General features: G+C 47.0%; 2 protein-coding genes across 4 annotated transcripts in view; one reads left to right on the top strand and one right to left on the bottom strand.

The window, feature by feature from the left end:
* LOC110202412 (putative acyl-CoA dehydrogenase 6) overlaps positions 1–12,896 on the top strand; it is a 43,027-nt gene extending 30,131 nt beyond the window's left edge. The window contains exons 5-9 of one of the 2 annotated variants that reach the window (XM_020978530.2): positions 54–221; positions 8,247–8,420; positions 9,468–9,629; positions 9,710–9,860; positions 12,600–12,896. In XM_020978530.2, coding sequence (XP_020834189.1) covers positions 54–221; positions 8,247–8,420; positions 9,468–9,629; positions 9,710–9,860; positions 12,600–12,702 — 758 coding nt within the window. In that variant the 3' untranslated portion in view covers positions 12,703–12,896. The remainder of the gene's footprint in view (positions 1–53; positions 222–8,246; positions 8,421–9,467; positions 9,630–9,709; positions 9,861–12,599) is intronic. The other variant, XM_020978531.2, reaches the window with a different exon arrangement.
* Positions 12,897–14,337: 1,441 nt separating this feature from the next.
* On the bottom strand, positions 14,338–17,994 carry BET1 (Bet1 golgi vesicular membrane trafficking protein). Of its 2 annotated transcripts, none has more exons than XM_020978580.2 (5): positions 17,889–17,994; positions 17,518–17,636; positions 16,930–16,986; positions 15,169–15,320; positions 14,338–14,746 (listed from the first exon to the last, which is right to left on the bottom strand). In XM_020978580.2, exons 1-5 carry the CDS (start codon positions 17,905–17,907, stop codon positions 14,602–14,604), a joined length of 492 nt encoding a protein of 163 aa, XP_020834239.1. In that variant the 5' UTR covers positions 17,908–17,994; the 3' UTR covers positions 14,338–14,601. The 2 variants fall into 2 exon arrangements, with proteins under 2 accessions (XP_020834239.1, XP_020834240.1); XM_020978581.2 differs by having other exon boundaries at positions 14,654–14,854.
* Positions 17,995–19,639: the final 1,645 nt, after the last annotated feature.

Here is a 19,639-nt window from a genome sequence, read left to right as displayed (position 1 = left end):
TTCTCACAGCCTTCCCAGAGTCGTTGTCTTTCTCTTTCCTCTTTTGCCAACAGGTATCAAGACCAAGGCTGTGCTCAAAGGGGATGATTACATCATCAACGGCAGCAAGATGTGGACAACATCTGGGAGCCAAGCTGACTGGATGTGTCTGCTGGCCAACACCAGTGCAGGACCACCCCACTTCAACAAGTCCCTCTTTTGTTTGCCCATGAACCTGGCTGGTAAGATCAGGCACTTCAGTGTCCGGGGTGGGGGTCGAGTGGGGCAGCAGAAAGAGGACTGGACCTTCAGACTGGGGCCAGGGTCGGGATGCTAGCTCCTACTCTTGTAAAGGTAGAGGGGCTGCGTGCTCTGCATGACTGCATGGTCCGAGAAAGGCACGTCTGGCTGGCTGTGCGCAGTCACCTCTCCGTCTCTGAGAGCAGAGCTCCGATAAACCCCAATGCGGCTTGTTGCACGTGGGAGTGGCCATGGTGGGCGATGGGTGGCAAATGAGAATGAAGCAACAGTAGGTGAGTCTAGCTGTTGCTGAGTCAGTTAATAAACATGGATTAAGCACTTACTATGTGCCAGGATGGGCAGTGGATACAGTGCTGGGCCTGGAGTCAGGAAGACTCGAGTTCAAATCTGGCCTCAGCATTTTATCCTGTTTGCCTCAGTTTCCTCATCTGTAAAATGAGCTGGAGAAAGAAATGGCATACCCTTCCAGTATCCATGAATATCCCAAATGAGGTCACAGAGAGTGTTCATGACCGAAAAACAAATGTGCCAAGCACTGTGCTAAGTGCTAGAGATACAAAGAAAGGCAAAAATCAGCCCCTGCCCTCAAGGAGCTCCCAGTCTAATGGGTACCGAGGTCACAGAGGGGGCAATGTCTCTGGACAGACAAGATGCATAAAAGATAAATCAGAGTTCACCAATGGAAGGAAGGCACCAAAAAGAAGGCATATTGGAAAAGGTAGAGGGGAGGTGGGGAGATGTTCCAGGCATGGGAGACAGCCAGAGAAAGTGCTGGGGGCTGGGAGACCCAGGTTACTAAGATCGATTTGGGAGGACTGCTTTGGCAGGTGAGTGGAGGATGGGCTCAGGTGGGGAGAGATCTGAGACAGGGAGACCAGTGGGCAGACTTGTCCATCAAGGAAACCTGAGAAGACTGGTCTAGACAGATGCAGAGGGAATCAAGTAGAGACAACTTTTGTAATATCGGCATCAAGGTCAAGACAGAAGCTCAGAACAATCTGAGAACAGTGATCAACCCTATTCCAGGAGAGTGTTGGGGAATGCTGGCTGCCTCCTGACAGAGAGGTGGCTGATGAGATGTGCAGAATGAGACCCATGTGGGCAGTGGGGGAATGAGCGAGCACATTTGTTATAAGGAAGGGAAGACACAGACACTATGGCAGACCAACTGTGCAGTCACCCAACGGACGGACCACAAGGAGCATATTCCCAGGCTCTGGGAGCAGACCCTTAGCTGTCCCTCTGATTCCAAAGTTGGCTACTCTGTAGATAACCAGGCCCTGCCCCTTGAGAGAGGCCCAATCCATTGGACTCAGTGATTAGTTCTCTCCAAGTCAGACTTGGCAACCTCAGCCACTAAGGCGGTTCTCACAAAATCCAAGGAGAAAAATGGCTCCATCTGCCCCCTCAGAGGCAGGCTCACTGACCAGTCCCACCTCCGGGGCTGAAGGCTTGTCCATGCCTCCCCCAAATACTAGCTCATGCTTATTTTTACAGGCAGAGTTGGGAGCCTGAGGTGAAGACCTGGTGGTGTTTGCTAAGATGCTGCCAAGCCAACCGACTTTCCCCTATTCCCAACAGTCCTTGTTCCTTTGGAATGCACTGAGTGCACCCATCCCTAGCATCCCCTCCCCCAGAAGACAGTGATTTCTTGAGAGCAGGTGGTCCCATATTGTGCTTCCCCCACAGCACAAAGCAGTTGAACTCTCACAGTCTTGGAGGGAAAGCCAGGGAGTGCCATGGCTTTGTTCCATCCTGATTACAGAAAGGGTAGGAGGTGGAGCGGGAGCAGAGAGCCTAGCAGAAGAGCTGCCTGATCAAAAGGCTTTTCATTAGCACTTTTCTTAAGTGAGGCCAAGTCCCCTGCCCGTCTTTACCTAGCCAGAGCCCCACCCCATTCCCACCCCCCAGGGTTCATGGGGGCAGCCCTCTCTCTACAGCCTTATTTCTGCTGGGGACTAATACCCTGTGACTCAGTGTCGCTTTGTCATTGCCAAGGGAAAGGTCACTCCTTGGCAGAGGAGAGGGAACCAATGAGAATACAATTCTGCCTTCTTCCGAAGTCAGGAGCCCTGGTCCTATCCACCCCAAAGGTTCTTTTCTCCATACCCATTATGTAGTCATGTCATCTTGTACCTTGATAACATCTCTTGTATGTGTCTTCTTTCCTGCTCTGACTCCTCTCTCACCCCGATGCAGACTCTGGTCACCTCACCTCACCTGGATTATTGCCATGGCCTGCTGGTGGGGGGCAGTAGGGGTGGGGGTGGGTCTGCCTGCCTCCATTCTCTCCCTGTTCCAAACCACTTCCATTCAGTCTGGTGACACTGGCCTCTTGGCTACTCATCACACAAAACTCTCCTAACTCTGTACTTGCAGCTGGCTGTGCTCCATGCCTGGATTGCTTGTTTCTACCTCCTAACTTCCCTATTTTCTCAGCCACAACCCCAGCCTTCATCTACAAGAAGCCTTTCCCAACTCCCTTTCTTTTGGCACCTTCTTCCTGTGGGTGATTTCCAGTGTGTCCTGGATGGAGTGTGTTTGTTCATGCCTGTTAATGAGTTTTCTCTCCCATTGGACTGCGAGTTCCTCAAGAGCAGGACCATCTTTTTGCCTTTCTTCTTATTCCCAGGGCTTAGCCTGGGCACATAGTGAGTACTTCACAAATACTTGTGGACTGATTGATGAAATCCAACCATTTTGACTCTAGGAAGATTTAACCTTCCCAGAACCTCAGGCCAGGGCAGGAGCTGGTTATTCCCCAAATCCTAATTCCCTCCTCAGACACTATTGTCTTAGTCATATACTCACTTTCTAAATCCATTCATTCAGGGCTCATTTAAGTGCTTGATACCCTGTGGCACTTCTTGCTGCCCCAAGGGGTAAGCATGGTGGGCAAGCTCAAGTAGTTGACTCCAACCTCGCCTCTCTGTAGCCATTTTCCTACCACACACTCTTGCTGGTCCTGGGAACACTTTCAAAAAGCCCATTTCATCTGAAAAAGGAATAGCAATTGACTGCTCTTTTTCTTCTCATTATTCCTGTGATTTCCCAGATCAAAACATTCTCTCCTCTTCTATACAAAAATATATTTTTGTTTCATTCGTGCATACTATGTGCCAAGCTCTGGGCTGGGTGCTGGGGATAACAATACAGAAGTGAAGCTAGTCTTGGCCACAAAAAACTTATATTCTATTGGAAGTAAACAGTGTGGCTGCTGATAAGTAAGTTCAAAGTAACGGGGTGGGGAGAAATGGGCACAATTAGCTGGGAAGATCAGCATAGGCTGTCCAGAAGATGGCATTTGAACTGAGCCCTGAAGGAAGATACAGTGAAGTGAGAGTCTCCCAAGGATGAGCTGGAGGAGACAGGTGAACTGGGGTGAGCAGTGATGCAGAAAGGGCTGCCTTCCTTCCTGAAATTTTCAGTTGCTTAACTAAAACTTCACCATATTCCTCAAAGTGGGGCAATTATTGGTGCCCATGACCACCACCAGAAGCAGGAGGCAGTGCACATTTGGGGTTCAGTCTGGTTTGGTCTAGGTGGGGATTTCTGTCCCACCTTGGACACATGCTTTTGGAAAACAAGAGCTCACTATTGTTCTAGGACAGGGATGGGGAACCTGCAGCCTTAAGGCCACATGTGGCCTTCTAGGTCCTTAAGTGCATCCTTTTGACTGAATCTATTTATTTTTAGTAATACATTTTTGTCCATCTTTTATATTTATATTTTATTTTTTAAATAAATGTATTTAAAATACCAAAGAATAAAATAAATTTCAACAAAACAATCCTCCCAGATTGACCACCACAATTAGAACATTAGTAAGCCATAAGGGCTAAATCGATGGCTGCTACACTCATTATTTAGTTCTAAATTTCCCCCTCATGACTAGCTCCACTACCACATGAGGCTTGTTGGTGAGAGTTTATGTGGGTGGAGTATGCTAGACTTATCAGCTTTTGACAACAGTGCACAGTGTTTCTGTTTGAAGTGGAATTTGTGAATAGTTGCACAGCTTGACAGTATTTTTTTAATTCTGTCTGCTTAAAAGCCCATCATGTCAAAGAAGACCAAGAGAACGCTGAAGGGAGAAAACAGATATTTTTAAAATGAGGATCAGGAATTGCAATATTATCTTGTTTCTGCTAAAGATAAGATAATTTGCTTGCTTTATGATACTGCAATATCAACATTAAGGAAATTCAATGCTCATCAGCATTATAACACTCATAAGGATCACAAATATTTTAAATTGGAAAAGCGTGAAAGGTTGCATTGCTGAAATTAAAAGATAAAAAGCAAAAGCAAAGACAATTCTTTCAGGCAGCAATAAAACCTGGAAATAATGCCACTGAAGCAACTTGTAAAGTAGCTTATATACTCGGGGGAAAAAAAGGGAAGCCATTCAGTGATGTAGGAACTGTGAAAGAATGCATTATGGAAGTTGTAGGATGCTTAGACCCCCAATAGTGTTTCAAAGTACAAACAACTGCCTCTTTCAAGGAGAACCATAACTGATTGGCAGCATGAACTAACCTTCAACTTAACAGAACAACTGCACGCAGTACTTCAAAAGGAAAATAATTATTATTCAATCATTCTGGATGAATCAACTGATACTACTGCCTTGGCACAGGTTTTGTACTTCATTCGAGTTATAATAGAAAATTTTCTTTGCTGCGAAGAGTTACTTGCTTTGGGCACTCTAGCAAACAGAACATAGGGAATAGGTATCTTCAACAACTTTCAAGATAAATGTCATGAAGCTGGACTGAATTTGGTAAATTTAGTGAGTGTGTGTACAAACGCTGCACCTTTCATGACAGGAAAACATGAAGGGTTATTGCACAGATTTAAAAAAAAAAAGCATTAACAGATCCAGATGCTCTCATTTCTTTTCATTGTGTCTTGCATCAACAAAATCTCTGTGCTAAAGTTACTATTTTAAGTGACACTTTGCAACAAGTTATAAGTATTGTTAACTATATTCATGCAAACACAATATGACATCATCAGTTTCGTAACATGCTAAAGTTGAACAATGAGGTATTCAGCGTGGATTTGCCATTTCATTCTAAAGTGCATTGGCTATTGCAGGGACAGGTGTTAGTTAAAATTTTATCTTTGTAAGAACAGATGAAGAACAGAATCAGCAATTTGAATTATTGAAAGAAGATTTCTATGAGAATGCTGAATTTCTGTGTGATATCACGTGAAATTAAAATGACTTGAACATGTCTTTGCAAGGTAAAATTAAGTCTATGTATGATATGTGGCAAAAAAATCCAAGCGTTTTGGAAAAAAAACTATCTTTTTTTCAAAACACTTCTTCAAAATGAAATTTTAGATGAACTTTTCCCCAGGTTAGCAAAGGTCATTGATGAGCAGGATGAGATATTCAAATTATTTGAAGAATATGCAGCTGTTATTGACTTCTTGATTGGAGAATACAATGAAAGACTCTCTGACTTTGAGAATCATAATATCACACTCAAATTAGCATTTCAGCCTCACCTAGTTGATATCACCTAGACACCTAAAGAACTACAAATGGAACTGACTGAGCTCTCGGTAGATGATGTTTTAAAGTCATTGTTAGATGCTAAGAAAAATCCAATTGAAATGTGGAGAAATACAGTAGAATACCCATAGCTTCAGCAACATGCCAAAAACATGCTTTCTTGCTTTTCAACCACCTATTGCTATGAATCTACATTCTCCTACCCAGCCCAAATCAAGATGCTCTTAAGGTCACAACTGACTGATACCCATCTAGAAGACCAACTGAAACTGAGGGCATCTGTGCTGCCGCCCAATACTCAAAAGCTTTCCAACAAAAAGCAGACTCATCAAAGTCATTAAAAGGTTAGTTAATTAAAGTTAACAGATAGTTTTCATTTTTTGAAATTATTAAGTACATAGTAGTTGGATTTTTACAAAATAATGCACATTGTTAGATATATCTAATTGAAGTTTCTTGAATGCTGCCTTATTTGATTACAGCTAAATATCAATGTGGCCTTCCAACATGAAAAGGTTCCCCACCCCTGTTCTAGGGGGACAAATAGCTTAGTCAGGGCCCACTGGCCTCCATTCTTCCTGAGATCATCACTAGCTGCTCTCTCCCCTGACCCACCTGGAAGCCACCATGATCTCTTCCTTGGGAGGTGAGCAGCTCCTAAGTCCCTCAAACAGCCAGCTCCTGCCTCTTCAGGAAGAGCCCCAAACGTGCTCCTGACCACCAAATGTCACTCAGGCCTTGCTTCCTCCTGGACAAATGTTCTTCCACTCACCCCTCCTCTCTGACTCTTCTGGGTCTTTCTTTTCTCCACTACAACTGTCTGCTTCTCTCTGCTCATGAAGATGTGGCAGTGAACTGGATTTGAATTGTGCATCTGACACCATGTGGGCAGCCCTGGGCAAGTCTTTCACCTCTCTGAGGGTCAGCTTCCACATCTGTAAAATGGGAATTATGATAGCATAGTACCTCCCACCAGGTGCCAATAAGGTTGAGGACAACGGTGCTCTCTATCTCCCTCTCTCCTGTCTCCAAGCCCCTTTCCTGTCTCCCCCAAGAAATGCTCTGTTTGAGGTTACCTGACACCACTCATTTTTTAAAAATTTTGTTATTTTGATTTATCAACAATCATTTCCATACGCTTTTGAGTTGAAAATTTTTCTCCCCCTTCCTCCCCCCACACTCCCCAAGACGGTGCACCATCTGATATGGGCTTTACATTTACATACCCATTAAACATATTTTCACATTAGTGAAGTTGTAAGTAAAAATTAAAACCAATAGGAGGAACCATCAGAAAGATGAAACAAAACTCAACAGAAGGTAAAAATAAGTGATAGCGATTAGACTTCCATAGTTCTTTCTTTGGATGTGGACAGCATTTTCCATCCTGAGGCCTCTGGAGATGTCTTAGATCCTTGTAATGCTGAGAAGGGTTCAGTTTAACAATGTTAGTCATCGTATAACGTGGCTGTTATTGTGTACAAAGTCCTCTTGGTTCTGCTCACTTCACTCAGCATCAGATCATATAAGTCTTTCCAGGTTTTTCTGAAGTCAGCCTGTTCATCATTTCTTACGGCACAATAGTATTCCATTATATTCATATACCACAACTTGCTCAGCCATTCCCTAATTGATGGGCATCCTCTCAATTTCCAATTCTTTGCCACCACAAAAAGAGCTGCTGTGAATATTTTTGTACATGTGGGTCCTTTTCCCATTTGTTTGATCTTTTTGGGATATAGCCCTAGAAGTGCTATTGCTGGATCAAAGGGTATGCATATTTTTGTAGCCCTTTGGGCATAGTTCCAAATTGTTCTCCAGAATGACACCACTCATTTTTTAAGTGTTTTATTCCCTGCCCAATTACATGTTAACCAGTTTTTAACATTTTTGGTAAATTTTTGACTTCTAAATTCTATCCCCTTCTCCCCCCTCCCTGAGACAGTAAGCAATCCGATATAGGTTCTGCATGCTTCACTCTTATTCCATGTCTTATTTGAGTTGAGATGGTAAGAGATCTGGTCCCACAAACCTGTCATGATCCCTCCCACCCCAGACTGTTCAGCCCCACACTGTTGGGAGGAGATACATGGGGCTGTCCGTGAGACATTTTGGGACTGGAGAAAGACTCATAATGACAAAAGCACTTTCCTTTCAGCTTCATCCTACATGGAAGCAAACTGAAGCACAGAGTAAGTGATTTTTCTGGGTCGCTCCACCAGCAAGGGCCAGGGCCAGGATACCCACTCAGGTCTTGAGTCCAAGACTAACACTCTATTGCCAGTGAGAGCCAGACAGCAGAGTCTCCATCATGGGATACAAAGGGGCATGAGCCGCCCTGCCAGGCTCTCCTGCAGCCCCGGGTCCATCTGTGCTGGAGCTTTCCTCTCACTGAGAAGAAGGGAAAAGTGCCTCTTTCCATGCGTCCTGGTCCAGAGTGTGGGCTACATGGCACCCTCACAATGTCTCTGTTCCTTCCTAGGCATTCATGTTTCCAAGAACATAGAAAAGCTGGGCATGTGGGCATCAGACACAGTTCAGGTCTTTTTCGAGGATGTCAGAGTGCCCAGAAAGTTTCTCATTGGGGAGGAGGGCCAGGGCTTCCAGTACCAGATGCTGCAGTTCCAAGAGGAGAGGATGTCTAGCACAGCCCTGGGTAAAGTACAGGGCTGGCTGGAGGGGAGGGGGTGTTGCCAGCTCCGCCTTTGTCCTGACTTCCTGGGCAGCCAGGAGTAGTCCCCAGTGGGTCATTCTCACTGGGCATCTCCTTTACTGGAGGTTGCACAGCGCAGGTCAGAAGTCAGCACGTTTCTCACTCAGACATGAGCCTGTAGCCTCATCCTGGTGTTGTAATTGTACACGTGAACTGGGAATGACAAGTGGCTCCCTGGAGAATTTTATCTCCTCTCCAAGTCCCCAGTGTGTTCCACAGCATGCAGCTGAAACTTTCAGGCTGCGGGATTGTCATCTCCAGATCAGAGCTTCCAAAATGGAGACCATGGGAAGGAAAGGAGGGAGGGGAGAGGGCAAGGGTTAGACATTCTATAGTCCTTACTATGTGCTAGGCACTATGCTTTTTTTTTTTAAAACAAATATTATGGGGCAACTAGGTGGCACTGTAGATAGAGCATCGGCCCTGGATTCAGGAGGACCTGAGTTCAAATCTGGCCTCAGACACATACTAGCTGTGTGACCCTGGGCAGGTCATTTAATCCCGTTGCTAGCCAAAACCCCCCTCCCAAAAAAAAACAAACAAAAAAACCCCAAATATTATTTCATTTGATCACTGGAAAAAAGCAGGAGCATGTACAACTATGAAGATGGTTCTGTCCTTTCCAGGGGCTTCCCTGCTTCATTCTCCTTGGTTTATGACATAGATCCAGATGAGCCATTTGCCCTCCTCAGGTCCTCTACATAGAGTACTTTTATGTGCATATTCATGCCAGCTATATTCAAAACGATGTGGCTTTAATTTAATTTCCTTTGTCTTCTGGGTTCTGGGTTTTTGTCCCATCTTTCCATGGCAGACTTCCAATGGCTATTGGAAGGCTTTGGGGACTCAGTGAGGGCAGGTCTGTGAAGCTGGGTCAGAATTCAGCTCTTTCAGGGGTTTGTCATGGTTTGTCTGTTTATAAAAGGCCCCATGGTGGGGAGGGCCGATGGCCGCTCTCCAGAAGTGGTCATGCTGTTCTCTGTCTCTTAGTGCTGAGCCCACTGACCAACATCATCCACCAGACCATAGAGTATGCTCGGAATCGCATCATCTTCAACAAGCCCCTGCTGGACAGCCAGGTCGTGCACTTCCGTCTGGCAGAACTGGCCACAGAACTGGAGCTGCTTCGATCACTGCTGTACCGGACTGTAGGTGAGGGGGCCAGAACCTGTGAGGGAAAAGGGGGGCTTTGAGCAGGTCACATCAGTTCACATTTGTCTCCCCATCTCTAGCCCAGTACATGCGAGGCCTTGACGCAACCAAGCTGGTGTCGATGAGTAAGTTAAAGGCAGGTCGTCTTTCTCGTGAGGTGACTGACAGCTGTCTGCAGTACTGGGGGGCCATGGGATACACTGACAAAGCCTTGGTCAGCAGACTCTTCAGGTGAGCTTGTTTCAGAAAATCGACAGAACAATTATCCTTTCTTTTGTTCTACCATCTACTGGCATTCCTAATTTCAGCGATGGGATGGGTTGATTAGGGCCTTCTGAAGGCTTTAGACATACTTGAAAAGTCAAACATTAGGGCTCCAGCAGGAAACACCCTTAAGATAGAAAGGCATTTACCAGAGAATGTGCAAACTGCTTCTAGAACACAGGGTGTTACACACATGATTTTGGATACAGCTGATTTTAAATGAGACAACATAGAAACTGTATCCTGGTTAAGGAAACTATTGTCAGGGTAAAGGTGTCAATGTTAAACACATGTTTCTACTGAAGGGCACAGCCCTAGTAAGCGCTTAAGGGAAACGTTATCTGTGTTTAAAAAGGACCAAATTGAAGAGCAGGAGATTTCAACCCTGATAGTTAGAATGTGACAAGTCAGACAAAAGGAGAAAATGCATATGTAGGACTGCACAGCGTGCTAGATAAATAAATTAAATAGACATAATAAATGAGGTCATCCCCTTAACACACTCAGAACAATGCCCAGCACACAGTAGGGACTCGTGGAAGGGCTGTTCCCCCCTATTCACCTCTCCCCAGATCTATGGACTGATTTGATAAATTGATTTTATTAATATGTACACAAGGCAGCGACCTAGTCATATCATAGGTCATCAAGAACTGCTTAAAGTACATTTTTATAGACATCACACAATTAGAATAGGCATCAGTAAGAAAACTGGAACAAAACATAAAAGAAAAAGATAACCGGCCTTGAGAGGGCACTTTCTTTATGCGGCCCTATGTAAGGGAGGTGGGATAGCCTCCCCCATTCTACACCTGAGGGAGCTCAGGTTGGTTCTGAGCTGCTTAGCAGCGAGCCCATTGTCCTACTGGCTCAATACCCAAGTGTCTTGACTCCAAATCCATCACACTTGGCCTGTCAGAGGATAACTCCCTGGTGCTGCCTCCAGGAGGCAGGGTCCAAATCATCCTCACAGTATTTCAGATGACTATGATACCATGATAGCATCTTTCCCATGATAGTAATCTATAGCTGAGTGGACTCACCAGCTTCTCCACCAGGTCCTCCTTGATCCTCCTAAAATATGCATACTTAACTTACAAATAGATTTGTTTCTCATCCCCTGCATCCTCCCCAAACCAGAATGTAATAATAATAAAAAACAGCCAGAATTTATATAGCACTTTAAGGTTCACAAATCACTTTATAAATATCTCATTTGATCCTCATAATAGCCTTGGAAGACAGGCATTAATATTCCCATTTTACAGATGAGGAAACAGGCAGGCAGCATTAGTGAAGTGACTATTGTTCTCTGTCTGTGCCTTCTCATGGCTAGCCTTACCCTATTGGCTGTCAGGCATTAAACAAGAGCATCCCCTTCCCTTCTCTGGGCCTCAATGTCCTAAGACCTGGGGCTTGGGCCACATGAACTCTCAGGTCCCTTCCAGTTAGACAGGGGTGTGACCACACACATACATCTAAGCAGGTGATCCACTTATTGCTGGAAGGAGCTTCTGAATATCAAACATATTTTTTGGTGGACATTCTTTGGACTTTGGTCCACCTGGGGCTGTGGACATTAAGTCTTCCATCATCAGCTGGACCACCTCTGCTTATGCCAACCATGTCATGGAAGGCCACACACACACCAGAAGGGCCAACGTGAGTTTTAGGGAACTTCAGTGTACAAAACTTGGAACCCAAAGAATCGAGAATGTAGGCAGCACCCCCCAGCAAGGGCTTCTCCAAATCCAAAGCCTCTTCAGGAGGGGCCTCGGGCTGCTGGAGAGGGTGTCTCCATTTTCTGGCAATTCCCTCCTCTGACACCGCCCAGCTCAAACAACAGACCATCCTCTAGCTTGGTCCATAGAGACTTAGCACCATCACCATCCACCTGAATTCAGTACAGCTAACACCTGGGAGTTGGCCACTGAGGTAACATTCGTACTTAGCTACAGAGACCAACTCCTAAAGCAGGGGTCCAATGGATCCTTTCAGTACTGAAATAAGTGGAGGGCATCTTAGTTAGCTGTGACACCTGGAGGGGGATGGGGGGAGAGTGGGATTCCTCAGCTAAGAATACAAACTCTCAGACAAAAGGAGGGGATTCAAAAGAAGCGCTGGGATGCCGGGCATGGGCATGGAAGGCAGGACTCAGGCTCGGGGATCCCCTGAAAACTCTGCTCTCCCAGGAGAGAGATCCCAGCCCAGCAGGATCCAGCAGAGATGACTGGGGAATCACTCCGTGGTGGGACAGGCAGTCATCTCAGTTTTCATAAGGGAGTTGTGAGGAATGTGCTTTTAGAGTGACGTTACTCTGTGAAAGACTTGGCTACTCTGATCAATACAATACAATACAATACAATACAATACAATACAATACAATACAATACAATACAATACAATACAATACAATACAATACAATACAATACAACACAACACAACACAATACAACACAATACAATACAATACAATACTGTCCCCTTCCAGAGATATGAACCGAGTGCAGTGAAGCTTGCCTTCTCAATGGCTAAGGAAGGGGCTGGAGGGAATATGGAGCTCAAAATTTTAAAAAGAATGTTAAAAAGTAAATAATTAAATTTCTTTTGAAAAACGGAATGCTATTGATTGGCCAATGCCTTGGCTGGCATGGGAGAAAGCCCATTCCAAGGTCTGACACCTTACCTGCTGTCCCTTCATTTCAGGGACCTGCGGCTAACATCCATAGGGGCAGGGGCGGACGAAGTCATGCTTTCTGTCATATGCAAGTACATGGACACACTTCCAAAGAGCAAATCAACGAAATGATCCAAGTGGGAACTTCTCAGGAGGCTGGCCAGGCTGCCCCGGGCACTACACAGACCCCTCTGAGCAGACCGTGAATGTTGCCAGGGAAAGTGGCAAGTATCATCTTCCCCCCCATGCTGGTCTAACAAATGTTCTGTATGTTGATTGAATAAATTACAGGACTGAAACCCCCACTTGGGGAATATTTATTGGAACCGCTCATCTTGGGAAAATTCTTTGAGGGGGTGAACGCAAACAATTCTAGAAAGCCTGAGGTGGGTGGGTGGTAGAAAGGGGGGTCTTACAAGAGACTCTTTGTAAGAAAGCAGTGACCAGCCTGGGTCCTCATATCTGCCTCATCTCTATTCTCATGGGATCAGCAAATGGGAAGGTCCTCCATGAGTTAGGCAGTCTGGACTTCACAAAGGTGTGGGCAAAGTCCCTCCTTAGAGGCTCCAGGATAACACAGTGAAATTGGAGCCAAGTGGCAGTTCCTGCAGCCTCAGGCTCCAATTGGTGGACTTGGGCTGGGCTCTCTGTCCCCTCCTGGAGTGACCTCTCCACAAAAGTGGCCATCCAGTCTGGGAGCCATATTTTAGGGAAGGTGGAGGGCCTCCCAATGAGGTCAACTGGGGATAAAAGTATGTACCTATCAAGCGAGGGCTTCTGAGCAGTGGAGGTGAAGAGACATGGAATGACATCACCATCATGGGATGACATCATGGGGCACAGCCAATGCAAAGGCACATAAGGTGGATAACGTGTAGGAGGCCTGGAAAGGTGTGTGTGGGGGGGGTGGTTTTGATGGCCTTCCAACACCAGAGGAACTGGTGTGTGACCCTGGAGCTACCAGGGAGATCATTGGAGGCAGGGCAGAGACGGAAGCCCAGAGGCAGGGAGGCCCGCCAATCTCTGGACCACTCCCAGAGGCCTGCATGCTCTCCATGGGAGCTGGAGACATTTCCTGTTGGACGTTACATAGTGACCTCCAAAAACACGCAAAATTAAATCCCTTCCAATACAGCTGTGCTGCCTTCGGCTCAGCCATTTCTGTCCATGGTCCATCCTGATGATGAGCTCCCTTCTGTTCTCCCCTTTTCCCCTCCCACCCCCTTCATTCAGGCCCTTGTCAGTCATCAGACCAGAGCAGGGCCATGAACAAAAAAACCAAAGGGGTGCATGGGGGGCGGGGATTTCCACAGAGCGGGTGATGCAGTGTCCACTCATGCCACAATGACTGGGAAGGGGGAGAGAGCTCATTAGGGATATTATTGGGGAAGAAAGCACCCCACATGTGGCAGGGAATAAACACTTATTAAGCACCTACTAGGTGCCAGGCTGCGCTAAGTATGTTACAATCCTTATCCCACTGGATCTTCTCAACAATTCTGGAAGGCAGGGGCTATGATGAGGAAATTAAGTCAGGCAGTGGTGAAGTGAAGGCTGCCTGCCACCTGAGGACCAGCTGGTCAAGCTAAGGCCAAAGGGGTTCATCCTTAGGCTGCCTGCAGGGGGAAGCCCTTGGAGGGGCTGTAATCTGCATTACTGGAGGGCCCCTCCCTGATTACCCAACAGGACCCTTACAGGCCAGAAAGAGCAAGCTGTGACTCAGTGGGTCTGGTGATACCATGTTGATGAACGTCACGACCACAGAAGGATGCTGACAGACCTTTATTTCTAACCCAGTTACACAATAATTAAATTACAGGTGTTTTCATTCTAAAACAACTTGACAACCAGGTATCAACAAGCTTTCGTTGCTTTTAAAGCAAATTTAGTTTTAGATTGTCTGAAGAATTCCTGGAAGGCGGGTGCTCGATTCTCCCCAGGGCTCTTCTGCCATGCCCTCATCTCCACAAGGAAACAGCAGCGATCTGAGGGCACCAGAGCTGGGGCCAAGCTGCAGCTGAGACAGCCGGATCAGAAGCGCAGCCCGGGCAGTGGACGTGACCCACCAGGATCCAAGGAATCATCTGTCGCCCCACGATTCGGCCACAAGAGGCAGGAGTCACAGCCTGAGAAACTCATCATCACATTTCCTCGGCTGGCAGATCTGCTTTGGGTTCTACCAAAAAGATTCCCCAAGACCAAAGTGTCTCATGGAAGGAAAGAAGGAATGTTTGAGAGAAGAAGGAGAATGCCAGCACGTCTCTCCACATGGAATCGACTTTATCTACAAAGGGAACCATAGGGGTGGGTGGGAAGGGGGAGGAAAGAGGGATGAAAGAAGGGGAGGGGGGAAAGAGGAGAGAAGGGAAGGGGAGGGGGCTTAGAGGAGGAGCAGGGGAATCCTGCCCAGACCCTAGAGGCACCACAGGGACGTCACTCTTCCCAAAGCCCACATGTGGCTCCCACACGCTGGGATCCTCAGACCCGAGCCAAGCCGAGCCCCTGGGCGAAGGGGGCATAATCCAAGCCTGATCCCCACGGGAGAGGGGAGGCGGCTGCCCACTGCACAAACGTGAGCCTCAGAGCCGCTGGCATCACCTTAGTTTAATGATCCAATAAATGACAAAGAAGACAAAGCAGGAGAAAAGGGCCATGTAGGCCAGGAGCTTAGCCTGGCTCCCTCGGGACAGGACCTTCAGCCTCCCCATGGTCTTGCTCAGAAAGCCGGTGGTCGAATCAAACTCTGAGTCCTGCGAGAGGGAGGCAAGAGTGGTCAGGGGTCCAGGAGGTGCAGGCCATGGGCCCTGACCCCCCACCAGCCTGATGCGATCTGAGGAGTGGCCTTCCCTGACCCCCTGCAGAGAGCAGAGTAGTGTGGTCACCCAGCTCAGACCTCTGGTCAGGTCTGGGATCTGACCCCTTCTCCTGCAGAGTAGCCAGTGAGGAAGGCAAAAACCTGAGCAGGCGGACCCTGATGAAAGAGGCTCCTCCAGGGAAAGATGGGAAGGAGCCCCACCCCCAGCAAGACCAGCTGTCTCCCATCCCCTCCGCTGTCTGCAGGATGGCTGAGTCAGGAGCCCTAAATGCGCTGGCAGACCAGCCTGGCAGGAAGGGGAGTCAGACCCTGCCTTGGCGACTTCTGCTTCTCGCTAAGCCCTGAGGGGGAGGGGTCTTCCTTTGGGGCCCCTCTGGTCTAAGAGGAGAAAAGCTAGAAGGCAGAATCACTCTACGGGCTGGTTGGTTCACCCAGGTTCCCCACGTTCCAAATGACTATGGTCAGAGGACATGGACAGGCAGTTCTCAAGGGAAGAAATCCAAGCTATCAACACCCCTATGAACAAATGCTCCAAATCAGTAACAATTAAAAGGAAGGTAAATTAAAGCAAGTCTGAACCACCACTTCACTTCCATCAGAACAGCAAAGATAACAAAAAGGGAAGATGAGCAAGGCTGGAGGGACTGTGGAGATAAAGGCACGCTCACGCCTTGCTGGGGGAGCTGTAGTCTGGCCCAGCCATTCTGGAAATCAATGTAGAACCAGGTCCCCAATGGAACTAAACTGCGTGAACCCTCTGATCCAGAAACATCAGCAGGTCTACACCCCAAAACTACTGGGAGATGGCTGAACAAATGCGGGCACATGTATGGGAAGGAAGGAAGGAAGGAAGGAAGGAAGGAAGGAAGGAAGGAAGGAAGGAAGGAAGGAAGGAAGGAAGGAAGGACAGGAGGGAGGGAGGGAGGAAGGAAGGAAGGAAAGAAAGAAGGAAGGAATGGAGGGAGGGAGGGAGGAAGGAAGGGAGGGAGGAAGGAAGGAAGGAAAGAAGGAAGGAAGGAAGGAAGGAAGGACAGGAGGGAGGGAGGGAGGAAGGAAAGAAGAGAGGGAGGAGGAAAGGTAGAGAAAGGATAACAGAAAGAAAGGGAGGGAAAGAAAGAAGAGAAAGAAAGAGGGAGGGAGGAAGAGAGGGAAGGAAGAAGGGACAGAGAAAGTGAAAGAATGAGAAAGATAGGAAAAAAAAGAGAAGAGAAAGAAAGAAAAAGAAAGAAAGGCAGTTTTGGCAAAAGCCTGGAAGATACAGAACCAGGAGAGGAGTCCCTACCACCCAGTCTGAGAGGTCCAAGCCTCTGGAAGGCTCTCTGGCCAGTGCAGTGACCACCAGGGCCTGACTGAGATGTGAGGGGCCATGGGCCCCCACCTGGCCCATGGCTAATGGGGACATGGCTTGTTTTTCTTTTGCTCCTTTCAGAAGGGGAAGAGAGGAAGAGAAACACAAACCTGATCACTGGAAAACTAAAATTCCACACAAAAATAAGTCTGTCCCATTGGATTAAGTTTCCTGCCGCCCCTGGCCCAACACTCACCATTTCTGTCAACATCTTGTTCTGATGCTTCACTTCGTGCCCGATTTCGATGGAAAGCTGTTGGGGAGACCAAGGTAGAGCATAAGGAGGCGCTGGGGGTTCCGGGGAGAGGAGAGGAGAGCTCCAGGGCCCTTCCTCCTTCTTCTTGACCTCAGAGCACTGCTTTCTCACCCAAACCCGACTTTGCTCCAGGCTCCGTCTCCTACATTTCTGTCTGTTCTACTTCAACGTGTGCCCTGGGACTTTCCTGTGCAAGTGAAGTCACCAGTCGGTGCAAAAAAAGGAGAGCCCCGAAACAGGATTTGTTACTTATTCTGAGTGTGCAAGCAAACACTATGGGAGGTGGGGAGGGAGGAGGCAGAGGGGGATTTCCCCCCTGCAGCCCCCCCATCCCCTAGCAACTTTACAGACCCGAGCCTCAGAACGCCTGTCGGGGACAGGGGCCTGTGCCCAGCCCTCCCCAGGTTCAAGGTCTCCGCTGTGGGCTTGCTGACTGACCGCCTGACCGCCAGGGCTCCCTGGCTCCGGCCTGGATGTTCCTGGGGGCCCCAGGATGCTCCCCAGTTCCAGGCCACGGCTCCCACTCACCGACTTGATGGCGGTCACCTTGGTGCGCAGGCTCTCGGTGAGTCGGGCGTTCTCCTCCTCCAAAGAGCTGTAGCCGCTGTTGGCATAGCTGTGGTGTCCAGTGGGCGGCCCACCTTCTCCTGGAGGAGCACAGGGAGCGGGGTCAGCAGGAGGCCCCCTGCGGAGATGGCAGGAGCCTGGGCCGTCTACCTGTGGGGCCTCTCCCACTCAGGCTGCCCCCCCCCCCGCCACTGGGCTTCTCCCACCCCCGCCTCAGTTTCCCCTCCTGTCAAGAAGCCCTGCCCGCCGCCTTGGTTCCCCTCTCTGTCGCAGGAACCTCTCCGTCCTCCTGCTCCACCCCGGCCTGCCTCAGTTTCCCCGCCCCCCCTCACCGAGGCCCGCACGCCTCATCGTGACCCCCAAACCCGAGGAGCCCCAAACCCCGTTCTCGCTCCCGCCACGTCAGCGCCGAAGTTTGCGCCGAGTGATGACGTCACGGCCCGCGAGTCCAGGAAACAGAACCCGAAAGGCGGGACGCCGCGGGGACTTCTGGGAAATGTAGTTAGGAAAAGGACATGGGCGCCCCTGAGCAGTCCTGGGAGGGTGGGAGGCAGGCGGGCGGAGAGGCTCCCTGCTGGGACTCCGGGGCCAGGTCGTGAAGAGTGAATCTACCACCATGGAAGAAGAAATTAAAACAATAATTAGGAACTATTTTGCCCAATTGTATACTAACAAATTTGACAATCTTAGTGAAATGGATATATATTTACAAAAATATAAATTGCCCAGATTAACAGAAGAGGAAGCAAAATACGTAAATAACCCCATCTCAGAAAAAGAAATTGAACAAGCCATTGATGAACTCCCTAGGAAAAAATTTCCAGGGCCAGATGGATTTACATGTGAATTCTATCAAACATTTAAAGAACAATTAATTCCAATACTATATAGACTATTTGGGAAAATAGGTGAAGAAGGAGTCTTACCAAATTCTTTTTATGATACAAATATGGTGCTGATACCTAAACCAGGAAGAGTCAAAACAGAGAAAGAAATTATAGACCAATTTCTCTAATGAATATAGATGCAAAAATTTTAAACAAAATATTAGCAAATAGATTACAGCAACTTATCACAAGAATAATACACTATGACCAGGTAGGATTTATACCAGGAATGCAGGGTGGTTCAATATTAGGAAAACTATCAGCATAATTGAGCATATCAACACCAAAACACAGAAACCACATGATCATCTCAATAGATGCAGAAAAAGCTTTTGATAAAATACAACACCCATTCCTATTAAAAACACTAGAAAGCATAGGTATAAATGGAGTCTTCCTTAAAATAATAAATAGCATCTACCTAAAACCTTCAGCAAGCATTATATGTAATGGGGACAAGCTAGAAGCATTTCCAATAAGATTGGGGGTGAAACAAGGATGTCCATTATCACCACTGTTGTTCAATATCATACTGGAAATGTTAGCTTTAGCAATAAGAGTAGAAAAATAAATTGAAGGTATTAGAATAGGCAAAGAAGAAACAAGGTATCACTCTTTGCAGATGACATGATGATATACTTAGAGAATCCTAGAGAATCAAGTAAAAAACTACTTGAAATAATAAACAACTTTAGCAAAGTTGCAGGCTATAAAATAAACCCACATAAATCATCAGCATTTCTATATATTACCAACAAAGCCCAACAGCAAGAGATAGAAAGAGAAATTCCATTTAAACTTACTGTAGACATTATAAAATATTTAGGAGTCTACCTCCCAAAACAAACCCAGGAACTCTATAAGCACAATTACAAAATACTTTTCACACAAATAAAGTCAGATCTAAATAACTGGAAAAACATCAGTTGCTCATGGGCAGGCTGAGCTGATATAATAAAAATGACAATCCTACCCAAGCTAATTTACTTATTCAGTGCCATACCAATCAAACTACCAAAATTATTTATAAAATTATAGAGTTAGAAAAAATAATAACAAGATTCATTTGAAAGAACAAAAGGTCTAGCATATCAAGGGAACTAATGAAAAGAAATGCAGGGGAAAGTGGCCTAGTAATTCCAGATCTTAAATTGTATTACAAAGCATCAATCATCAAAACTGCTTCGTACTGGCTA

The sequence above is a fragment of the Phascolarctos cinereus genome, unplaced genomic scaffold (genome assembly GCF_003287225.1).
Source record: "Phascolarctos cinereus isolate Bilbo 61053 unplaced genomic scaffold, phaCin_HiC Scaffold_4;HRSCAF=312, whole genome shotgun sequence".
In the NCBI taxonomy this organism is placed as follows: Eukaryota; Metazoa; Chordata; class Mammalia; order Diprotodontia; family Phascolarctidae; genus Phascolarctos; species Phascolarctos cinereus.
Note: the sequence above shows the minus strand (reverse complement) of the source record. Positions and strands in the feature narration are given on the sequence as shown.